Consider the following 18809-nt stretch of genomic DNA (forward strand, 5'->3'; position numbering starts at 1 on the left):
TAATTGAACGCCCTGAAAATATCTAAGTCCAGAAATCGTTAATTTGGCAACATAGCTCTTGAGCAGCAGCAGAGAGTAGCCAACTTTATTACAGGTCCCTCTACTAGGAGAGAAACCCTGTGGTGAAACATTTACATTCTTGTTTATAACATGAAGTCAGAAACTATATTACACCAACATTTTAATAGAGAAAAGAACCGACAGCTAAGTATGAGAAATAATTTTAGAGAATACTTGCCATTCGGCATGTTAAAATTGGAATCAGAGAAACTGTTACGAGGTTGGAAACACAGAACTCGCTAGTGGTCCACCTGGAGAAAATCACTCAAGTTTGAACACAAAATGGCATAATTACGAATAGTTCATAAAAATCAAATATAATAACACCTTGCAAAGTACTGAGCAATGAGAGAAAATAATTCTCACAATTTGCAGCAAAAATCTGTTCCTCGCATGGAAAAGTGGTAGCTTGCGTAATCATCAACATGTTTCAAGGCATTTGCTACAAGCAATATTGTAGAGTATCGGTAAAGTACTCGGGTCACAGTTTTTTCCCCCTACGAATAAAGGGTCGCAGGTTAAAATCCAAAACTCTCGAAAAGTTTTTTTTTTTTTGGTAGTTAAAATAAATTAAGTACCGGAGTGTAATAATTAAATTGAATAATTTATGTTTCAGAATGTTCACCAAAATTAATTCCGTGTGGAATTCGACAAATGTTTCCAGCAGCTCAATATATTTGCTAGCTTTTTATTTGTGGCACTAAAGTATTATTTTCGGAGATGAGATTTATTTCAAAGCACTCACTTTACATTCAATCTAGGCATGCTACATGTGAAAAGTCTGCAATTCTTTTGAAACTACTTTACATAACATATCCTTGCACTAAGTAATTCCTTCTATTATTCTTTAAAAAGCAATAGGAACATTCATCAATTTGGATCGAAAAATACCTAAATTGTTGTCATATTCCAGCAGAAAGTATTTAAAATGAATGTGCTGATCAGGGCTCCGTTAAGTTGATGAAGAATTTTTTTTTCTGAATCTTCAAAACAATTCTACACCTTCAGAGAGAACCAGATAATAATATTTTTATTATCTTCTTTATTTTCCATTTGTGGGTCCTTTTTTGGTATTTTTTTCATTTTCAGTATTTTTTCCGTTTTTTGTTATGCCGTCTGAATCCAAAGCCTTAGACTACACGGCCACAGATGAGGACTTACGGTAAAATTAGTTACAATATTAAAAAAAATATATAATCTTATGTATGCCAAACACTACTGTATTTTCAGTTGCTGGCCGTCTACTGCATCGTGGAAGATCCATTCTCAAAGGAGGTGAATGATTTATACAGAAAAGGAAAGTTGCGGTGCATGTTATGTAACTTTGAAATTAAAATAGAAAAAGCTCAATTATCTCTTTGCTTCCGCCGTTTAGTAGTTTAAACCACCAAAAACAGGTTTTATCGAATTATTCAACTACTCTATTTTATTTTATTCGAAAATCAAGCTTTCAATTTTCAGCGCGAAAAGTATCTTATGCCATTTTTAAGAATATTTTTAAGGTCATTCTGCAGGTCATCAACTTCTGAGCCCTAGTGGTGACTAAGCTATTTGCCCTATCTGGTTTCTGCACCTGTCACGTCGTATATGCTGCTCTGCCCCAATTGAGATAGCTGTCTGAAATTTAAAGTTTCAACTCTTGGAAGAAACCAACGTCATTTCCATGAATCTGAAGAAATATTTCATTATGCTTTTTGCCTTCTGAAAAAGTTTCTGCTGTGGTAGGGAATCGACCTTACGACCCTTGTCACACAAGTCGAACATTTTTATATACTAATTAAAGGACTACCCTAAGCGGTAGTATCCCCAGTTTCTAACTTTTTTCTCAATTTTCCATTTCTTGGTTTTTCTCATGCCTTACCCAGGATTCGAACCCAGAACCCATGGCATGCTAACCACTCTGCCACAGAGGTCGACATCACTACACCACAAACACCACTAGCACTCAATATACAGTGTGAAGAATGATAGTCCAATATTTAGGTCTCTTAATTTAACAACTTCTTGTATCCCTATATCTCAAATGACACAAAATGAAATTGTAAATACCCAGCTCGAATAGTGAGGTGTCTTTCTCCCTCTCTTTCTGTCAATTAATATACATGTATAATTTCACTATTCCAACTTGTGAGATTGGAAAGGCTTGTGCTTGGCTACTCTTCTACATTTGTAGAACTTCTGAAGAAACAAAAACACTACTTGCACATCCATGAGTATCCCAACACGTTTCACATAACTAACGGTGAATACGAATATGATACTTTGTTAAACAAAAATACCTATGGAGTGGAATGTTATTCTTAAAACTGGATGTTAAGTGCTACTGGTGTCTGTGGTGTAATGGTAACGTGCTCGACTTGTGCGACAGGGGTCGTAAGATCAATTCCCAAATACAGCAAAAACTTTTTCAGAAGGTGAGAAACATTTCACGAAATATTTCTTCAGATTCATGGAAATGACGTTGATTTCTTCCAAGAGTTGTAGTAAACCTTAAATTCAAGACGGCTATCTACATTGCAGCAGCCAGATACCATGTGACAGGTGTAGAAACCAGATAGGAAATATAGCTTAGTCATCACTAGGGCTCGGAAGTTGATGATGACCTGTAGAATGACATTAATACAAAGAGCCAATAAAGCATACTTATCATTACTACCATTGATTAAATATCATGGTGTAAACCATAAAGTCAAAGTTACTTTGTATAAAACCCTAATTTGCAGCATAATGATATACGGGAGTGAAACATTGACCTTTAATCAAAGTGCAGCCGAAATGGTGGACTTTGAACGGAAACTATTTGGACCAATAAGAGTGCACGATATTTGGAGAATAAGAACCGATCAGAAATTATTTGAACTTTACAAAGATGTCACCATCTCAATTTATATAAGAGCTAAAGGGTTAGAGTGGGCACGACATGTAATCAGGATGGATGATAGCCGAATAACTAAGGTGGTGATGAAAGGAAGTTTTTAGAGGGAAAAGATCAGTGGGGAGACCCAGAAACAGATGGGAAGAAGTGGTTGGAGCAGACGCAGTACAACTACTGAGAATTAGGAACTGAAAGAGAGCAGCCTTGGATAGGATGGGATGAAAGTGGAGGATTGGGGAGGCCTTGGACCAAATAAGGACCGGAGTGCCATAGAAGAAGAATGAAATTAAAATTATTTTTAAAAAATGGCCTAAAATCCTATTTGTGCTGCAAAAGTATTTGAAAAGCAAATGCATTTAAAATTCATGAAACAAGGAAGGAGAAAAATAAACCTTAAAAATTAAATTAATGACATTAAAATTAAAAAAAGGGCCGACAAATGTAAAAAAAAAATGATAAAATTATTTTTGTCTTGTTCTATCTGAAGGGAAACTAACTGATATCAGGTTTAGAATTGTTTTGAAGGCTCAGAAAAAAAATATGATTCTTCATCATCAACTTCCGAGCACGGGTCAGCACATTCATTGTAAATATTTTCTGTTGGAATGTGACAACAATTTAGGTATTTTTCGATCCAAATTGATGAATGTTCCTTTTGCTTTTTAAAGAATAATAGAACGAATTACTTAGAGTGAACGGTGATAATAATCAAGGATATGTTATGTAAATTAGTTTCAAAATAATTGCAGACTTTTCACATATAGCATGCCTAGATTGAGTGCAAATATAGTGCTTTGAAATAAATCTCATCTCTGAAAAGTATACTTTAGTAATAAATAAATAGCAAATACTGGTATATTGAGATGCTGGAAATAATTGTCGAATTCCACACCGTTTGCGAACATTCTAAAACAAAATTAAAACAACCCTCTTGCACACACTTCTCCTAATTACTAAACTCCATACTCAATGTATTTCAACCACATACTTAAAAAGAAAAAAAGAAAACTTTGGAGACTTTTTGATTTGAACCCACGATCCTTAATTCCGGGGGGGGGGGGGGGGAAGAGATCTGTGACGTGAGTACTTTACCGATATTCTACAACATCGCTTGTAGTAAATGCCTTGAAACGTGTTGATGATTACGAAAGCTTCCACTTTTCTATGCTGCGAACAGATTTTCGCTGCAAATTGAGAGAATTATTAATTTTCGCTCATTGCACAGTACTGTGAAAGGTGTTCTTATATTTGATTTTTATAAATGATTCATAATTATGCAATTTTGTGTTCAAACTTGAGAGCGATTTCCTCCAGGTGAACCACTAGCGAGTGCAGTGTTTCCAACCTTGCAACAGTTTCCATGATTCCAATTCAAACAAGAATGGCAAGTATCCTCTAAAATTATCTCATAAATTAAAATTTATGCTTTCGGTTTTTTTCTCTATTAATATGTTGGTTTAATATAGTTTCTGACTTCATGTTATAAATAAGAATGTAAATCTTTCACCACAGGGTTTCTCGCCTAGTAGAGGGACCTGTAATAAAGTTGGCTACTCTCTGCTGCTGCTCAAAAGCTATGTTGCCAAATTAATGATTTCTGGACTTAGAAATCTTTAAGGGCAGTCAGATAACATTTGGAGAATCGTACATTACAACTTTTGTTGTTAATAATTCTGCTTTCATATTTATAAGGCCAGCTGCACACCAGATCAGACACAATGCAATGCAGCACGACGTGATGCAACACAACACGACAAGTCACAAAGAGGCATGGCACAAGTCATTTTGTTTGTTAGCTAAAATATGATTGCAGATTTTGTCCGTGTATGCAGTAGGTCTGTCTTAAAATTTGGGAAGCAGGTAACAATGCATTATAAGTTTTTCATAACAGTTAACAGCTGAATCAATGTGTCAGTGTGCATGTAGAATTGATGTATCGGTTTATATGTTGTGAAGTGAATACATTTCTAGAAAATAATTGATTAGAAAATTCAATATTAACCCAGTGGCGACTCGTGGAATTTTTGGGATGTAGGAAGTTATGGTAAACAGACCGAGGGTAGTTTTTGAAAATGCGTTCAATTACACAGTGGCATGTATCACCTGTACATTGGATTAGCCATTGGATTTGCAATGTTAGCTGCAGGCCCTCCCTGCCTGTCATGTGTGGATTAAGAATAGCTTTACCTATACCAACCTCCTGATAAGAAAAGGTGCTGTATCAACTCATAAATTATGCTAAATGTGATAAAATTATGCTAGGTTTTATTATTATTAATTTATTACTATCATTTTCTGATGACTGTAGTAGTTTTAAGTTCAATTTTATTTTGCTATTTTGGAGTTGTGAACTGCATTATTGATTATTTATTGTAGTTAAGCAATGTTAGGAATTTCAACCATTCAAAAAAAATGGGTTTAGCATAGTGCTTGAAAAGAGTTGAAGAAAATTCCATGACTGGTAACGGTGTCTGTTTGTTTTATGTGTGACCTCCAACTTTCTACCGATTTCCTTTTATGAAATGTTCCTCCCTTGTTAAATCGGGGAGGATAAAGAAAAGATGAAAACAAGAGGGTGGATCATAGCCTGTAAAAGCTTTTCCCTTGGTCGGCATACTTCCTTTTGTTTGAAACAAGTTCACTAGGGAAGTACGAACAAGATCTGGAAATTTTCTTAAAAGTAAATATTTCCTCAAAATATCTTTATTAGAATTCAATTTCTCTGTTTCCCAGGAATGCACGTTTTTGAGATGATGCTGGATTTTCCATTATGCCAAACACAGAGTGCTAGGTGCCAACGAAGTTCACATTTTGCTAAGTTTAGAACCATTATGCTAGAGTTGGCATCTCTGTTGAGGAACCCACGGGACCTTCCTCGCAAACCATATAACTGGACAACCCCCCCATACCTCCACCCTCCCTTGCACTGCCCCTCACCCATCTGCCTGTAGGATGACGAGAAAGGTTCCTCAGCGGCAGTAAAACTTCGTCACATCTTTGGGCAACAGTTATGGAAGGAGCGGGTGATAGGACATAGACTCTTGACAGTCGAGTAGCGAACCTTGATTGCGCTCAAAATTTTATAATGTCCATTAAACTCTTAAAAAGTAGGAAACTGGAAATAAGTATAAATGAAACTGTAGGAAGTTCCTCACTTCCTACATGGAGGAATCACCACTGTATTAACCATTTAATATAAGATTCAATGACTACATGTAATTGCTAGCTTCAAGTTGCCCCTGTTTCTGTCTGTGTCTGAAGAGAAAGGATTCATTCATGCATGCGCAGAGCATTTTGTCGCAAGCCGCTCCTTGCAAGACCAAATTCCGAGATGGTTTGCAACAAAAATGACTCGTCACATCATGTCATGTCAGATCTGGTGTGCGGCTGGTATACGGAAGAGTATAAACTGGTGGAACTGTATAGGTTGTTTATACAACACAATACCACATTGGTAAAATTATAGGGCTGAGCTGATACTGATACCTGCAGTCGGCATCGGTGAGTATCTGTTGAATTTCTTTTACCAATACCATCAGATACCAAAGATTTTCAGTGGCTAGAAAAGCAGGCAAAGGCAACAGCTTGTCTCAACATTTGTCCTTTTTAAAAGTTCGTTCACCCTTCCTTGTGACAGGGAGAACAGTCTGTGGCACCATGTGTGACCATCGACGTATTTTTTCTCGCCTGACCCACGAAGGGTTAAGAATTAACAAGTAGACCTACATGAAAACAAGTTACATCAAAATTTAGGTTGTTCAATTCTGCGTTAATCTATGCTAACAAATTCTTTTAGAGTATGACATCTATATTTTATCGTTGTGAGAACAAGAAAAGTGCTGTTTTTTAAGTTTTGCAAATGATCGCGCTCTTTTAAATTCTATAAATAAAATATACGGGTAGTCCGATCGTGATGAAATATTAGTATGGTGAAGGCAGAAAGGTTTGAAACACAATTTTAGGTTTTTAAAATTTGTCAAAAAAACATTCTTATCAATTTTGCGAAACAACTTTTTCTTAGCATTGGGTTGTCCTACACATATGATCTTGGCCTTGTTTTGAAGCTCTTTGCATCTATTTTTAAAATCCATTATAATTCCAAATTCACATTGCGAAACCAATTTCATACAGATTTTTATGAGCAAAAATGTATGTGGAATATGGCAACAGCTCATGCACTGGCTCACAGTGACAGCCCACAGTTTCCACGGTTCAACGGAAACTCATATTATATATGTACATGACATTCTAAAATTAAGTGCACTAAACGGAAACACGATAAGTATTATGACGCTATCGGATCTTAAGAAATTGTCTATTGAAGAAGTGAATTAAATGTTGTGCACGCAACACAAATCTAAAAAACTAAATTCACGTCTTTAAACTGACACCTTTTTTCCTATCAAAACTGCTATTCTCTCCAAATCTCTACAATGACAGCTTCTCTTTTTCATGTTAAAAAAAAAACAATTGTAGGAACTCATTCTAGAAAGGCTACATTTATGTAAACACTGGATGCGACGCCGCTATTGTTTAAATGTAACAATGTTTACGTAGTGCTCCAAGGTGGAAGATCAAAAGAAATAACGGTGATATACTGAAAACTTGTATGGAACATGTAGACCCCGTAAAAAGACACATGCACTTCAACTTTCATTGCATTCTACATCAAAACATAACCTGAAATTCTTTCCTTATGTATGACTGCCACACCACAAGAATAACACATGAAAGTTTCATGAGAATTTTCTAAATTTTGTGTGCAGTTTCCCTTTCCTTAATTATTTTATGCATTTGGGGGATGCTAATGAATGGGAGGGCTTAGCTATCACCAGGCCCCTACCTAACAAAGCCCATGGCCGCAGTTAAAGATACTTTCCCTGCACATTATTCCAAAATGTTTTATTTGCTGATGTCCTCCAATTTGTTCCGTATGATCCCCTTTCCTGCATGTCCGCACTCCCCTTGACTCCTCCTTCCCAAATCCCCCCCCCCAGCCCTATGGTATATAGTTCCTTCTTTATCATTAAGCCTTTAGTGGTTTGTCTATGCCATGAAGGCATGTAACTGTTTAGTTAACGCTGTGGGAAAAAAGCCATTCATTGCCAATTCTTGCTTGAAGCTCGTCGTGGTAAGATATATGGATGTTTTTAAACCACCCACCACGCTAATGCCAGGTCAGGTAGTTACGGAGTTCTTGGAAAAGAGGGATGAAGGTCACAGTGAAATTAGTTTTGTTTTATCTATGTTCAAGTGGGAAGGGGATTCAGCAATTTATTCTTGTCCTCTTCCCTTCTGTGTCAGTCTTTTGTGAGACTGTCGGTATCAGCCAATGATGTTCATTTATTTCCACAGAGATTGGATTGGGAACATACGGCTTTCAATGACAGTACTAAGGAAGATTGAGTTTTTGTTTCAAGTCCACTTTATGCACAGATAATCGGGACTGGACCTACATTTTAAAGTGGGACCCGAACCACTATGTGCCTTCACACAACTATTGATTACAAGGCGACAGCATAACCACTACACCATCGGGGAGGTCCCTCTAAAAACTTATGTCACCACTACTTACAATAAAGTACATAAAATATTTATCAGAAACTTAAAGTTTCATCAAATGGACGTAGCATCATTCTTTTTGTTTTAAATATTCAATTTTTTACTTCTTTGATATTAATTTCCTTGCCATGACAGTTGTTTTTACACAAATTTTAGCGGTCTTAACTACAAGTAAGGTAGATGACAAATATTTGCTGTTTTATCTCTGATTTTAGTGTATTTTTACTATTTATGTAATAATATTTTTTAGTCAAGAAACAAAGAACAAAATAGGTATTAACGTTGCCTTTCCTCCATTTCTTAGTTTGTGGTTACATACAACAATAATCCATACCCATCGGAGAAATTAAGTACTAATTAATTAATTTACGTATTATTATGAATCGACCTATAATTATATTAACGTATTGAATATGAACACTTTTATTATAATATTTCTCAGACACTTGGTTTGTACTGGCTCCCCAAATTATATTTCTAGATATGTGCCTAGTGATGTGACGAATAAGTATGACTTGGTAACTAGCCTTTGTTATTCTATACTGGATTTATACAAGTATCGGTAGGAATCGGTCATGGTATCAGTATCGGCAAATGGTGGTATCAGCTCAGCTCTATAAAATTATCAATAAATTTACAACGCATCAATATATGACTTATTTAGGTAGCTGTGTGTAACACTGATTATAAGGGTTTGACACACTAATCTCTGTATTTTGGTTTTTAGCATCACGTTTCAACCTCTTTTACGTTTTCGTGAAAATGAGGATGGAAATAAACAAATTAAATAGTTAAGGAACAAAATGTATACCTGGCTGGACTAAAAGCCAGAAGCTCTGAAAGTGAAATCATGAACTGAACACAAATCTTGGGCACAAAAATGGCAATTTGTGATCAAACACATTAAATCGGCATGAAATGCAAGAAGCTCTTTACTTGCAATAATTTCACATAGGCTACGGAAAATATCTGTTGGTATTACATTTTGATTCTGCATAATGAATGCAACACTTCCTTTCATCAATTAAGTTATTTTATTTACCACAGAAAACCAGTTTCATTCTTGCATATGAAATTTCAATCTGAGTAGTAGTCTCTCTTTATTCCAACATTTTGAGCTTTCCATTTATTATTGTACGCACACCTTGTGCTGTCAAGAAGATAGTGAATCTTCAACGTAACAGAAGACAGGTACCTGAATTTGTTCATCAAACTTTAAATAACCACCTGCAATCTTCCTCAGATGAAGAGTGCCTTCCTGATGCTGTAGTAGGAGCATTGTCACCTTGTAATCAAGGGGTCCCGGGTTTGATACCCGATGAAGGCACATTGCACAGTGGTTTGGATCACACTTTAAACTGTAGGTCTAGTCCTGATTAGCACATCTGTGTATAAAGTGGACTTAAAACAAGTCAATCCTCAGATGAAGAAGAAGCTAAAAACTCACAAAGTTGTAAAAGGTACAAAAGAATAATAAGAGGGCAATTTGAAGAACACAATTTTAGGTATGTGTTTATTTAAAAACTGTGTTTTTCAATTCTTCACAATCACATGGGCAACTTTTATCCAGAAGTTTGAAAACAAACTTACCATCACTGGAGTCAATTTCCATGCCAACTTCTTTTCCTTCGGGTCCTGCCCTTTCATCTTCATCTGAGCTGCTGTTCTCGGCACAATCTTCAGTTTCATGTTGGTTCCTACAAAAAAAAGGGGGGGGGTGATTATTTTTCATAAAATGATCAATTTTTTATGACACTTTATCTTGGATTGAGTAATCTTTGTAGAATCCTGATTAACTTCTTATTATTTATAATGATGAAGAGACATAGTGTACCTAAAGTTCGTATACAGCAAAACCTCAAATTCAGGTTTATCAATTTTTGATTTCCTCTTTTACCTTTGATGTTATAACTGTTTGGCTTTTCCTGCGGAAAACAGCAATAGCATGAACACAAACAGGATGACATCTATCAAAGCATCATCACCAGGATGAGAGGGTACTAACATTGCAGTTACAGTGGACTTTCCTCTCCTCTTTCATACAAATCAATCCAACAGTTGCAACTTTTCAACGAGAGATATACCGGGTGGTCCATTTATAATGATAGTATGGAATATCGCATGCAGAATGCATCCAATCGAAAAATTGCACAGAATAAAAGTTTGATACTATTGAGGGGGTAAGTCAATGCCGCAAAAATTTCATTGCCACCACCCACCCCTTAGGGGGGGGGTAAATTTGAAATTTGCCACCACCCACCCCTTAGGGGTAAATTTGAAATTTGCCACCACCCACCCCATTCGTTTTACATATTTGGAAAAAGAAGTATTTTTTTGTTTGAAAAAATTTGTAAAAAAATTGCAAACTTCGAACATTTATAAACATTTGGTAGTTTCAGATTCATTTTGTTCCCTTTATGTAATAACGGTTTTGGTTTCCGCTGAGAACATTGCATAAACGAATTTTATTCAAAAAATGTGTGCAAGGAATTCGGTAAAAGAAAACTGTTTGCAATTTATATTCTTGTGTAACAATAAATAATATTAATTTGTTCCAACTCTTTGGTTTCAAGGAACAATTTCATATGAACAACAAAATTAAGTATGTTACTACAAATTAGTTGCCATTTGAGGTACACAAATAAATGTTTAAGGGAGCAAATGTTCAAAATGATGACCGTTCTCTTCAATGCATTTCAAAACACGGTGTCTGAAGCTCCACAATGTTCGTCCCAAAATGTCAGGAGTGATAGAGGCACAAGAATCAATAATTTGTTGCCTCATGTTTTCTGGCGTTGTTGGAACTTCATGGTAGCACTTTTCTTTAAATATTCCCCAAAGGCAGAAATCAGGCGACGTGAGATCGGGTGAACGAGTTGGCCAAGAAAGGGGTCCTCACGTCCTATCCATCGACCAGGAAATTTTGTGTCCAACATGGCTCGAGCCTGAATGTAGTAGTGAGTAGTGTTGTTCATATGAAATTGTTCCTTGAAACCAAAGAGTTGGAACAAATTAATATTATTTATTGTTACACAAGAACATAAATTGCAAACAATTTTCTTTTGCCGAATTCCTTGCACACATTTTTTGAATAAAATTCGGTTATGCAATGTTCTCAACGGAAACCAAACCATTATTACATAAAGGGAACAAAATGAATCTGAAACTACCAAATGTTTATAAATGTTCGATGTTTGTAATTTTTTTACAAAATTTTTCAAACAAAAAATTCTTCTTTTTCAACACGGAATCCAAATATGTCAAACGTGGGGGGTGTTCCATTTGAAATTTCAAATTTACCCCCACCCCCCTAAGGGGTGGGTGGCAGCGACAAAATTTTTGCGGCATTGACTTACCCCCTCAATAGTATCAAACTTTTATTCTGTGCAATTTTTCGATTGGATGCATTCTGCATGCGATATTCCATAATATAATTATAAATGGACCACCCGGTATATACATATATATCATAGGGACACAGCAAAGTTTATCTCTGATGCATAAACATTGGACAAAATTGGCATAATAGGAACTTGAATCATTAAGGATCCAATATTTAAACTAAATCAAACTCAATGTCCTATCTGTGAAAGCTCTAAAGTATAGTACGAGGGCTGCTGAAAATGTTTCTGCAATCAATATGAAAAAAGACTTGTGAAATTCTGGGAATAGCTTTATTGTTTTTCAAAGTATTCACCCTTAAGATTGATACACTTTTGCATATGCTCAAACCAATTTTGAAAGCATTTTTCCCACTCTGAAGCTGATACCTCAGAAACAGCTGTTCGGAATGTGTCTTCAGCTGCTTCAGGCAACACAAATCGCTCATAACGCACCTAATTTTTCATGTGTGGGAGGAAAAAGAAGTCATTAGGTGAGTAAACAGTTTGGTGTGCTGAGTGGAAACTGGCGTTGTTGTGGTGAAGAATAATGCGACGATTTGAGCTTGTTTTACGCAATTCATTGATGACCTCTGACAAACAAATTGTTGTATACCACTCAGCATTTACAGTCCTTCGATCTTCTAAAGCTATTGTTGCCATATGTCCGGTATAACCGAAGAAACAAGCAATCATTTGCTTGGCAGCACTCCTCAAACGAACAACTTTTGTTGGTTTCGGCTCACTTTGAAACACCCAAACAGTGGATTGCTGTTTAGTTTCAGGTCCGTATGAATAGATCCAAGTTTTGTCCCCTGTAACGATGTAGTACACCAAATTTGACTTGCCTCGGTTGAATTTTTTGAGCATTTCTTTACACCAATTTACACGAGCCTGTTTTTGACCTTCGGTCAAGTTGTGTGGGATCCAACGGCTTGAAAGTTTCTGTACGTTCAGATGACCATGCAAAATTGTATGTATTGCTTTCATGTCAATGTTCAAGGATGCCAGAATCTCACGGTATGTCACATGCCGATCTCTCTCAATCATTTTACGCACAGCATCAACATTACTGGCAACAACAGATGTGGATGGACGACCTTCACGAAATTCATCACTGAGAAATGTGCGACCACGCTGGAATTCGGAAAACCAATTGTACACAGTCCTATTGGATGGTGCTTCATCCCCAAAAGCCAAATGAAGTCATTCGATGCATTGTTTCGGTGTTAAACTACATTTGAAATCGTAAAAAGTCATTGCCCGAAAGTTTAAGAAATTTCCATTTCTCACACGAAACTACTACTTCAAACTGCTGTGAAAAATAAACGAATAGACTTAAGCAAACAATCGAAGATAATTTAAACATAAAAAAGTTCTATTCTTCCGATTTTTATAATAGCGGAACACTAGCGCCACTGTTGGTGGTTATTTTGCAGAAACTTTTCCAGCAGCCCTCGTAATAACCCAAGAATTATGAATATTAAAGTCTATTTTCTTTTCGTACAAACTCCCATACTTTATTTCTTTATCCATTATGTGAATAACTGCTTCTAAATTACTTCTGCACATGGTGATTCACTGGTGGGAATTCATGCATTTCTTAAATGTTGTGTTTCCTGTGTCAGGAATAGAGGTACATTCATTTCCTTGGAAGGATGGACTATTGCAGCTTGTTTGCCTACTATCGGATTAAAAATTATAGATACTACAGTTTAGACTGCAATTAAAAATTAACCAGTAGACCTACAAAAAAACGAGTTTCATCAAAATTTAGATTATTCAATTCTGCGTTAATCTATGCTAACCAATTATTTTTTGAGTTTCCCTCATATCTTTATTCGTCCTGAGACCGAAAAAAGGGACTTTTTTTAAAAAAACTATCGCTATCTTTGTAATTCCGTAAATCAAAAACGGGTAGTCCGATCATTATGAAATTTTAGTAGGGTGCAGGCAGAAAGGTTTTGAACATAAATATTAATTTTCAGATTTAAAAAAATTGTCAAAAAAACGTTATCATCAATTTTGCGAAACAACTTTTTCTTAGTATTGAGTAGTCCTACAAATACAAAACTAGTCTTGTTTTGAAGCTCTTTGCAACTGGTTGGTTGATTTGGTGTTTTATGTTAAGTCCACTTTATGCACAGTAAGGCTAATCGGGACTGGACCTACAGTTTAAAGTGGGATCCAAACCACGTGTGCCTCCACCCGGTATCGAACCCGGGACCCCCTGATTACAAGGCGACGACAAAACCACTGTGCCATCAGGGAGACCCCACTCTTTGCATCTGTTTTTAAAATTCATGATCACTGTCAATTCATTCTAGTTTTTGAACTTTTAACCACTGTTATTTTTTAAAAGAGATTTATTTACCCACGTTTCGGAGGCTGAATCTGCCTCCCTCTTCAGGGTAGTGTGTAGTCTGTTTGATCATATAAATGGTCTATAAATGGTTGCCTTGGAGGATTATTCTTGGTGGCGTAGGCTCGACCACGTATGTCGGTCACAAGGACCTCTATATACATAAAGTTGCCAGGTAGGATTATCAGTGGCCCAGGCTCCACTTCGTCAGATGACCACATCAAGGTCAGGATCAAGGCTTCATGTGGCACTGTTAGGTTTCCACCTTGATCCCCGGGGACTGGACCGCCCTGGATTGCATGTTGACATAAAGCAGGGTTGGTGTGCAATGTATATGAATAGTCTATATAGACTATGCCCGAGATCTTATGTGTGTGGAGGGATAGTGTCCGAATTGTGTACCCTGGTCCCGTTGTTGTTTATGATTTTTCTAGTTTGTATTTTTGTACAATTTGTTCACTACTTTTTAGTGTTTATGTTGTGTTCTGTGGATAAATGTATGACATGTGGATGCGTTGGTGTAGTGCTGCCATCTATTGTTTTTTTGTGAAAGTTTCTGACTAATGGTGTCCATATTGATCTGATCTCTAGGCTGGGTTGGCTGATCGGTTCTTCTGTTGTTGTCATATGCGATGCTTCCTTGAATTTTCTGCTGTAGCAATTTTCTTCCCTCTTTATTATCTGTGTTTTATCCCATTGCATTCTGTGGCTGTTTTCCCAGGCGTGGGTCCCTAGTTTGGATCTTTCAAAGTATCCCAGCCTGATGTTTGTTTTGTGTTCCCCCACCCTCGCTTCAATTTTTCTGGATGTTTCCCCAATGTATTCCCTCCCGCATTCACATGGGATGCTGTAGATTACGTTTCTTTGTTTTTATATCGGGTGTGTGGGGTTTAGTGTGGACCAGGTTGGATCGAAGTGTGTTCCTGGAGTGGAATGTAATTCTGATGTTATATTTCTTCGTTATTTTTTGGATTCTTTCGGATATTCCTTTTATGTATGGTGTGTGGATCGTGGCCAGTGGTTTTTCTTTTGGAAGTGGGTCTGCTGTTTCTTCTGTCCATATTATGGGGTTTATTATTTTGTGTGGGTAGTTATTGGTTTTGAGATCTTTGTAGAGTGATTTCTTTTCGTTGGTAAGGTCCTGTTCGGTTTTACATATGGTTTTTGCTCGGTGCAAGTGTTTTTACTATGCCAGTTTTTATGTACTTGGGGTGGTTGGAGAGGAAGTTTAGATATTGTCCTGTATGGGTAGGTTTTCTGTACACTTTTGTGGAAAGGGTGTGGTCTTGCGTTGTAACTAGTACATCTAGGAAAAGTATAGTTCTGTTTTTTTCCACTTCCATGGTGAATTGGATTGTGGCGCTTAGGCTGTTTAGGTGTTGCAGAAAGATGGGCAACGTGTGTTCTCCATGTGGCCAGACTATAAAAGTGTCATCCACGTACCTGAACCAGGTGGACGGTTTGAGGTGGTGTGTGGTTAAAGCTATTTCTTCGAAATGTTCCATATAGATATTGATGACTATTGGAGACAGAGGAGATTCCATGGCCATGCCTTCTTTCTGTTGGTAGAATAGGTCGTCTATTTGGAAGTTTGTAGTGGTCAAGCAGAGGTTGAGCATTTCCATTATTTGTTCAGGTTTTAGATTTCCTAGTGGGGTGTCATGTTCTAGGCGTTTCCCTTGTGTGATTTGCAATGCTTCATTTATTGGTATGATGGTGAACAGGCTAACTATGTCAAAGCTGACCAGAATTTCATGTCCAGTGAGTTGTATCCCTTGGATACGTTGAATGAAATGTTCTTTGTTTTTGTGTGTGTTGTTGTGTTTCCTGCGAAGGGGGGTGAGTGCTGGTAGTAGAAATTTTGCCAGGTTGTAGCATGGTGACTCCCTAGTGCTAACAATAGGATGAAGTGGTATGTCTGTTTTGTGAATTTTTGGTAGTCCATACATGAGAGGAGGTTTGCTGTAATATGGATTGATTTTCTTATGATTTCAGGTATGTCCGTCTTAATTTTTCTTACAGTTGCTTGTACCTTTCTTTCTATTGTTGGAGTAGGGTCCTTTTTTAGTTGGGTATAGCTATCATTGTTAACTAATGGTTTGAGTTTTTCTTGGTATGCTGTTGCGTTGAGTACAACTGTGCAGTTGCCTTTGTCTGCTGGGAGTATTGTAATCTCTGTTCTTTTTGAGGTTTGTGATGGCTGTTATCACCTGTTGAGTGATGTTATTGTGTGAGAGCTGTGGTCGTTTTTCGATAGCTTTTCTGATCTCCCATCTGAGTTACTCAGCTTGTTCAGGTTGCATTTCTGCAGTGGCATTTTCTACTGAGGCAATTAGTCTAGTACAGGTAATTTCTTGGGTGGAAGAGCAAAGTTGAGGCCCTTACTTAGTACCCTTTCCTCTTCTTGTGACAATGTGTAGCTTGAAAGGTTCCGAATAGTGGCTTTGTGTGTGTGTGTGTGGGGGGTTCTTGTGTCTGTCTGTTTGTTTGTCTGGTTAGTAGTTGGAATTTTCTATCATGTGTTTTCTTTTGTTTGTGAATAACTTTCTGTTGTGTATTCTGGACTGATTTTGTTATTCGTTTGTAGTCTTGATCTTCTAGAGAATGCAATAAATTCTTGTTGATGTGGTTTATTTGAGAGATAAGCCTCTCTTGGTTCATTCTGTGAAAATTGATGCGTTCCCTTACTAGAGCCTGGCTGGTCCTATCTGCAATATGGATAGCCCTAGGTGATCCGATGGGGGGGATCCAACCTGGTCCACACTAAACCCCACACACCCGATATAAAAACAAAAAAACGTAATCTACAGCATCCCATGTGAATGCGGGAGGGAATACATTGGGGAAACATGCAGAACACTTGAAGCGAGGGTGGGGGAACACAAAACAAACATCAGGCTGGGATACTTTGAAAGATCCAAACTAGCGACCCACGCCTGGGAAAACAGCCACAGAATGTAATGGGATAAAACACAGATAATAAAGAGGGAATAAAATTGCTACAGCAGAAAATTCAAGGAAGCATCACATATGACAACAACAACAGAATCGATCAGCCAACCCAGCCTAGATATCAGACCAATATGGACACCATTAGTCAGAAACTTTCACAAAAAAACAATAGATGGCAGCACTACACCAATGCATCCACATGTCATACATTTACCCACAGAACACAACATAAACACTAAAAAGTAGTGAACAAATTGTACAAAAATACAAACTACAAAAGTCATAAACAACAACGGGACCAGGGTACATAATTCGGACACTATCCCTCCACACACACAGTCTCTATAGACTATTCATATACATAGCACACCAACCCCACTTTACGTCATGCAATCCAGGGCGGTCCAGTCCCCGGGGATCAAGGTGGAAACCTAACGGTGCCACACACAAAGCCTTGTGACCTTGACGTGGTCATCTGACGAAGTGGAGCCTGGGCCACTGATAATCCTACCTGGCAACTTTATGTATATAGAGGTCCTTGTGACCGACATACGTGGTCGACCCTAGGCCACCAAGAATAATCCTCCAAGGCAACCACTTATAGACCATTTATATGATCTAACAAACTACACGCTACGCTGATGATGGAGCCGAAACATAGGTAAATCTTTTTTAAAAAATAACAGTGGTTAAAAGTCCAAAAACTAGAATGAATAAAACACCACTGATTAACTACAAAGAAGAACTGTCAATTCACATTGAGAAACTGATTTTATACAGATTTTTATTCAGTGGAGTAAAGATGAGCGCAGAACGTGGCAACGAGGCACACAGCGATATCTGTTAAAAAGTGGAAACTGCCAGGCTTGCACTGTGAGTTGGTGCTTGCTGTCTTGCCACGTTTCGTGCTCATCTTCACTCTGCTGAATAAAAAACTGTATAAAATTGGTTTCTCAATGTGAATTAGCAGTGATAATGGATTTTAAAAACAGATGAATTGAGCTTCAAAATAAGACCAATTTTGTATTTGTAGAACTACCCAATACTAAGAAAAAGTTGTTTCATAAAATTGATGATAACTGTTTTTTGACAAATTTTTAAAATCTGAAAATTAATATTTATGTTTAAAACATTTCTGCCTTTACCATACTAAAATGTCATCACGATCGGACAACCCATTTTTGATTTATAGAATTTCAAACAGAGCGATCGTTTGAAAAACTAAAAAAAAAAAAAAAAAAAATGGGCCTTTACTAAAAAAATCCTTTTTTTGTTCTCACGAAGTTAAAAATATAAGGATACTCGAAAAAAAATTGGTTAGCATAGATTAACACAGAAATGAATAAGCTAAATTTTGATGTAACTAGTTTTTTTGTAGAATTACTGGTTAATTTTTAATTGGAGTCCAAACCCGCAAACCTATAATTTTTAATCCGATAGTAGTGTCCCAATGTCTGGTTTTGGAACAAACTGATTACTTGTCCTGAGCTGGCTTTCTTACACATTAGGTGCAAACACATAGCAAATTGTTTCTTTCCTTTTCAGTAAAACATAAAGTGTAGTCTCAAGGAAAAAAGGAAAAAGGTTCCATGGTCTTAGGTTTGGATGTATGAATGAT

General features: G+C 37.0%; 1 protein-coding gene across 7 annotated transcripts in view; it reads right to left on the reverse strand.

Annotated features, from left to right (window-relative positions):
• The window catches only part of fmt (phosphatase 6 regulatory subunit 1-like protein fmt), a 111796-nt gene that overhangs the window by 12780 nt on the left and 80207 nt on the right, over positions 1 to 18809 (reverse strand). For all 7 annotated transcript variants that reach the window (XM_083120814.1, XM_083120817.1, XM_083120818.1 and 4 more), the window contains one exon: positions 10088 to 10194. In XM_083120814.1, coding sequence (XP_082976940.1) covers positions 10088 to 10194 — 107 coding nt within the window. The remainder of the gene's footprint in view (positions 1 to 10087; positions 10195 to 18809) is intronic.

The sequence above is a fragment of the Lepisma saccharinum genome, chromosome 4 (genome assembly GCF_977018435.1).
Source record: "Lepisma saccharinum chromosome 4, izLepSacc3.1, whole genome shotgun sequence".
Lineage (NCBI taxonomy): Eukaryota > Metazoa > Arthropoda > Insecta > Zygentoma > Lepismatidae > Lepisma > Lepisma saccharinum.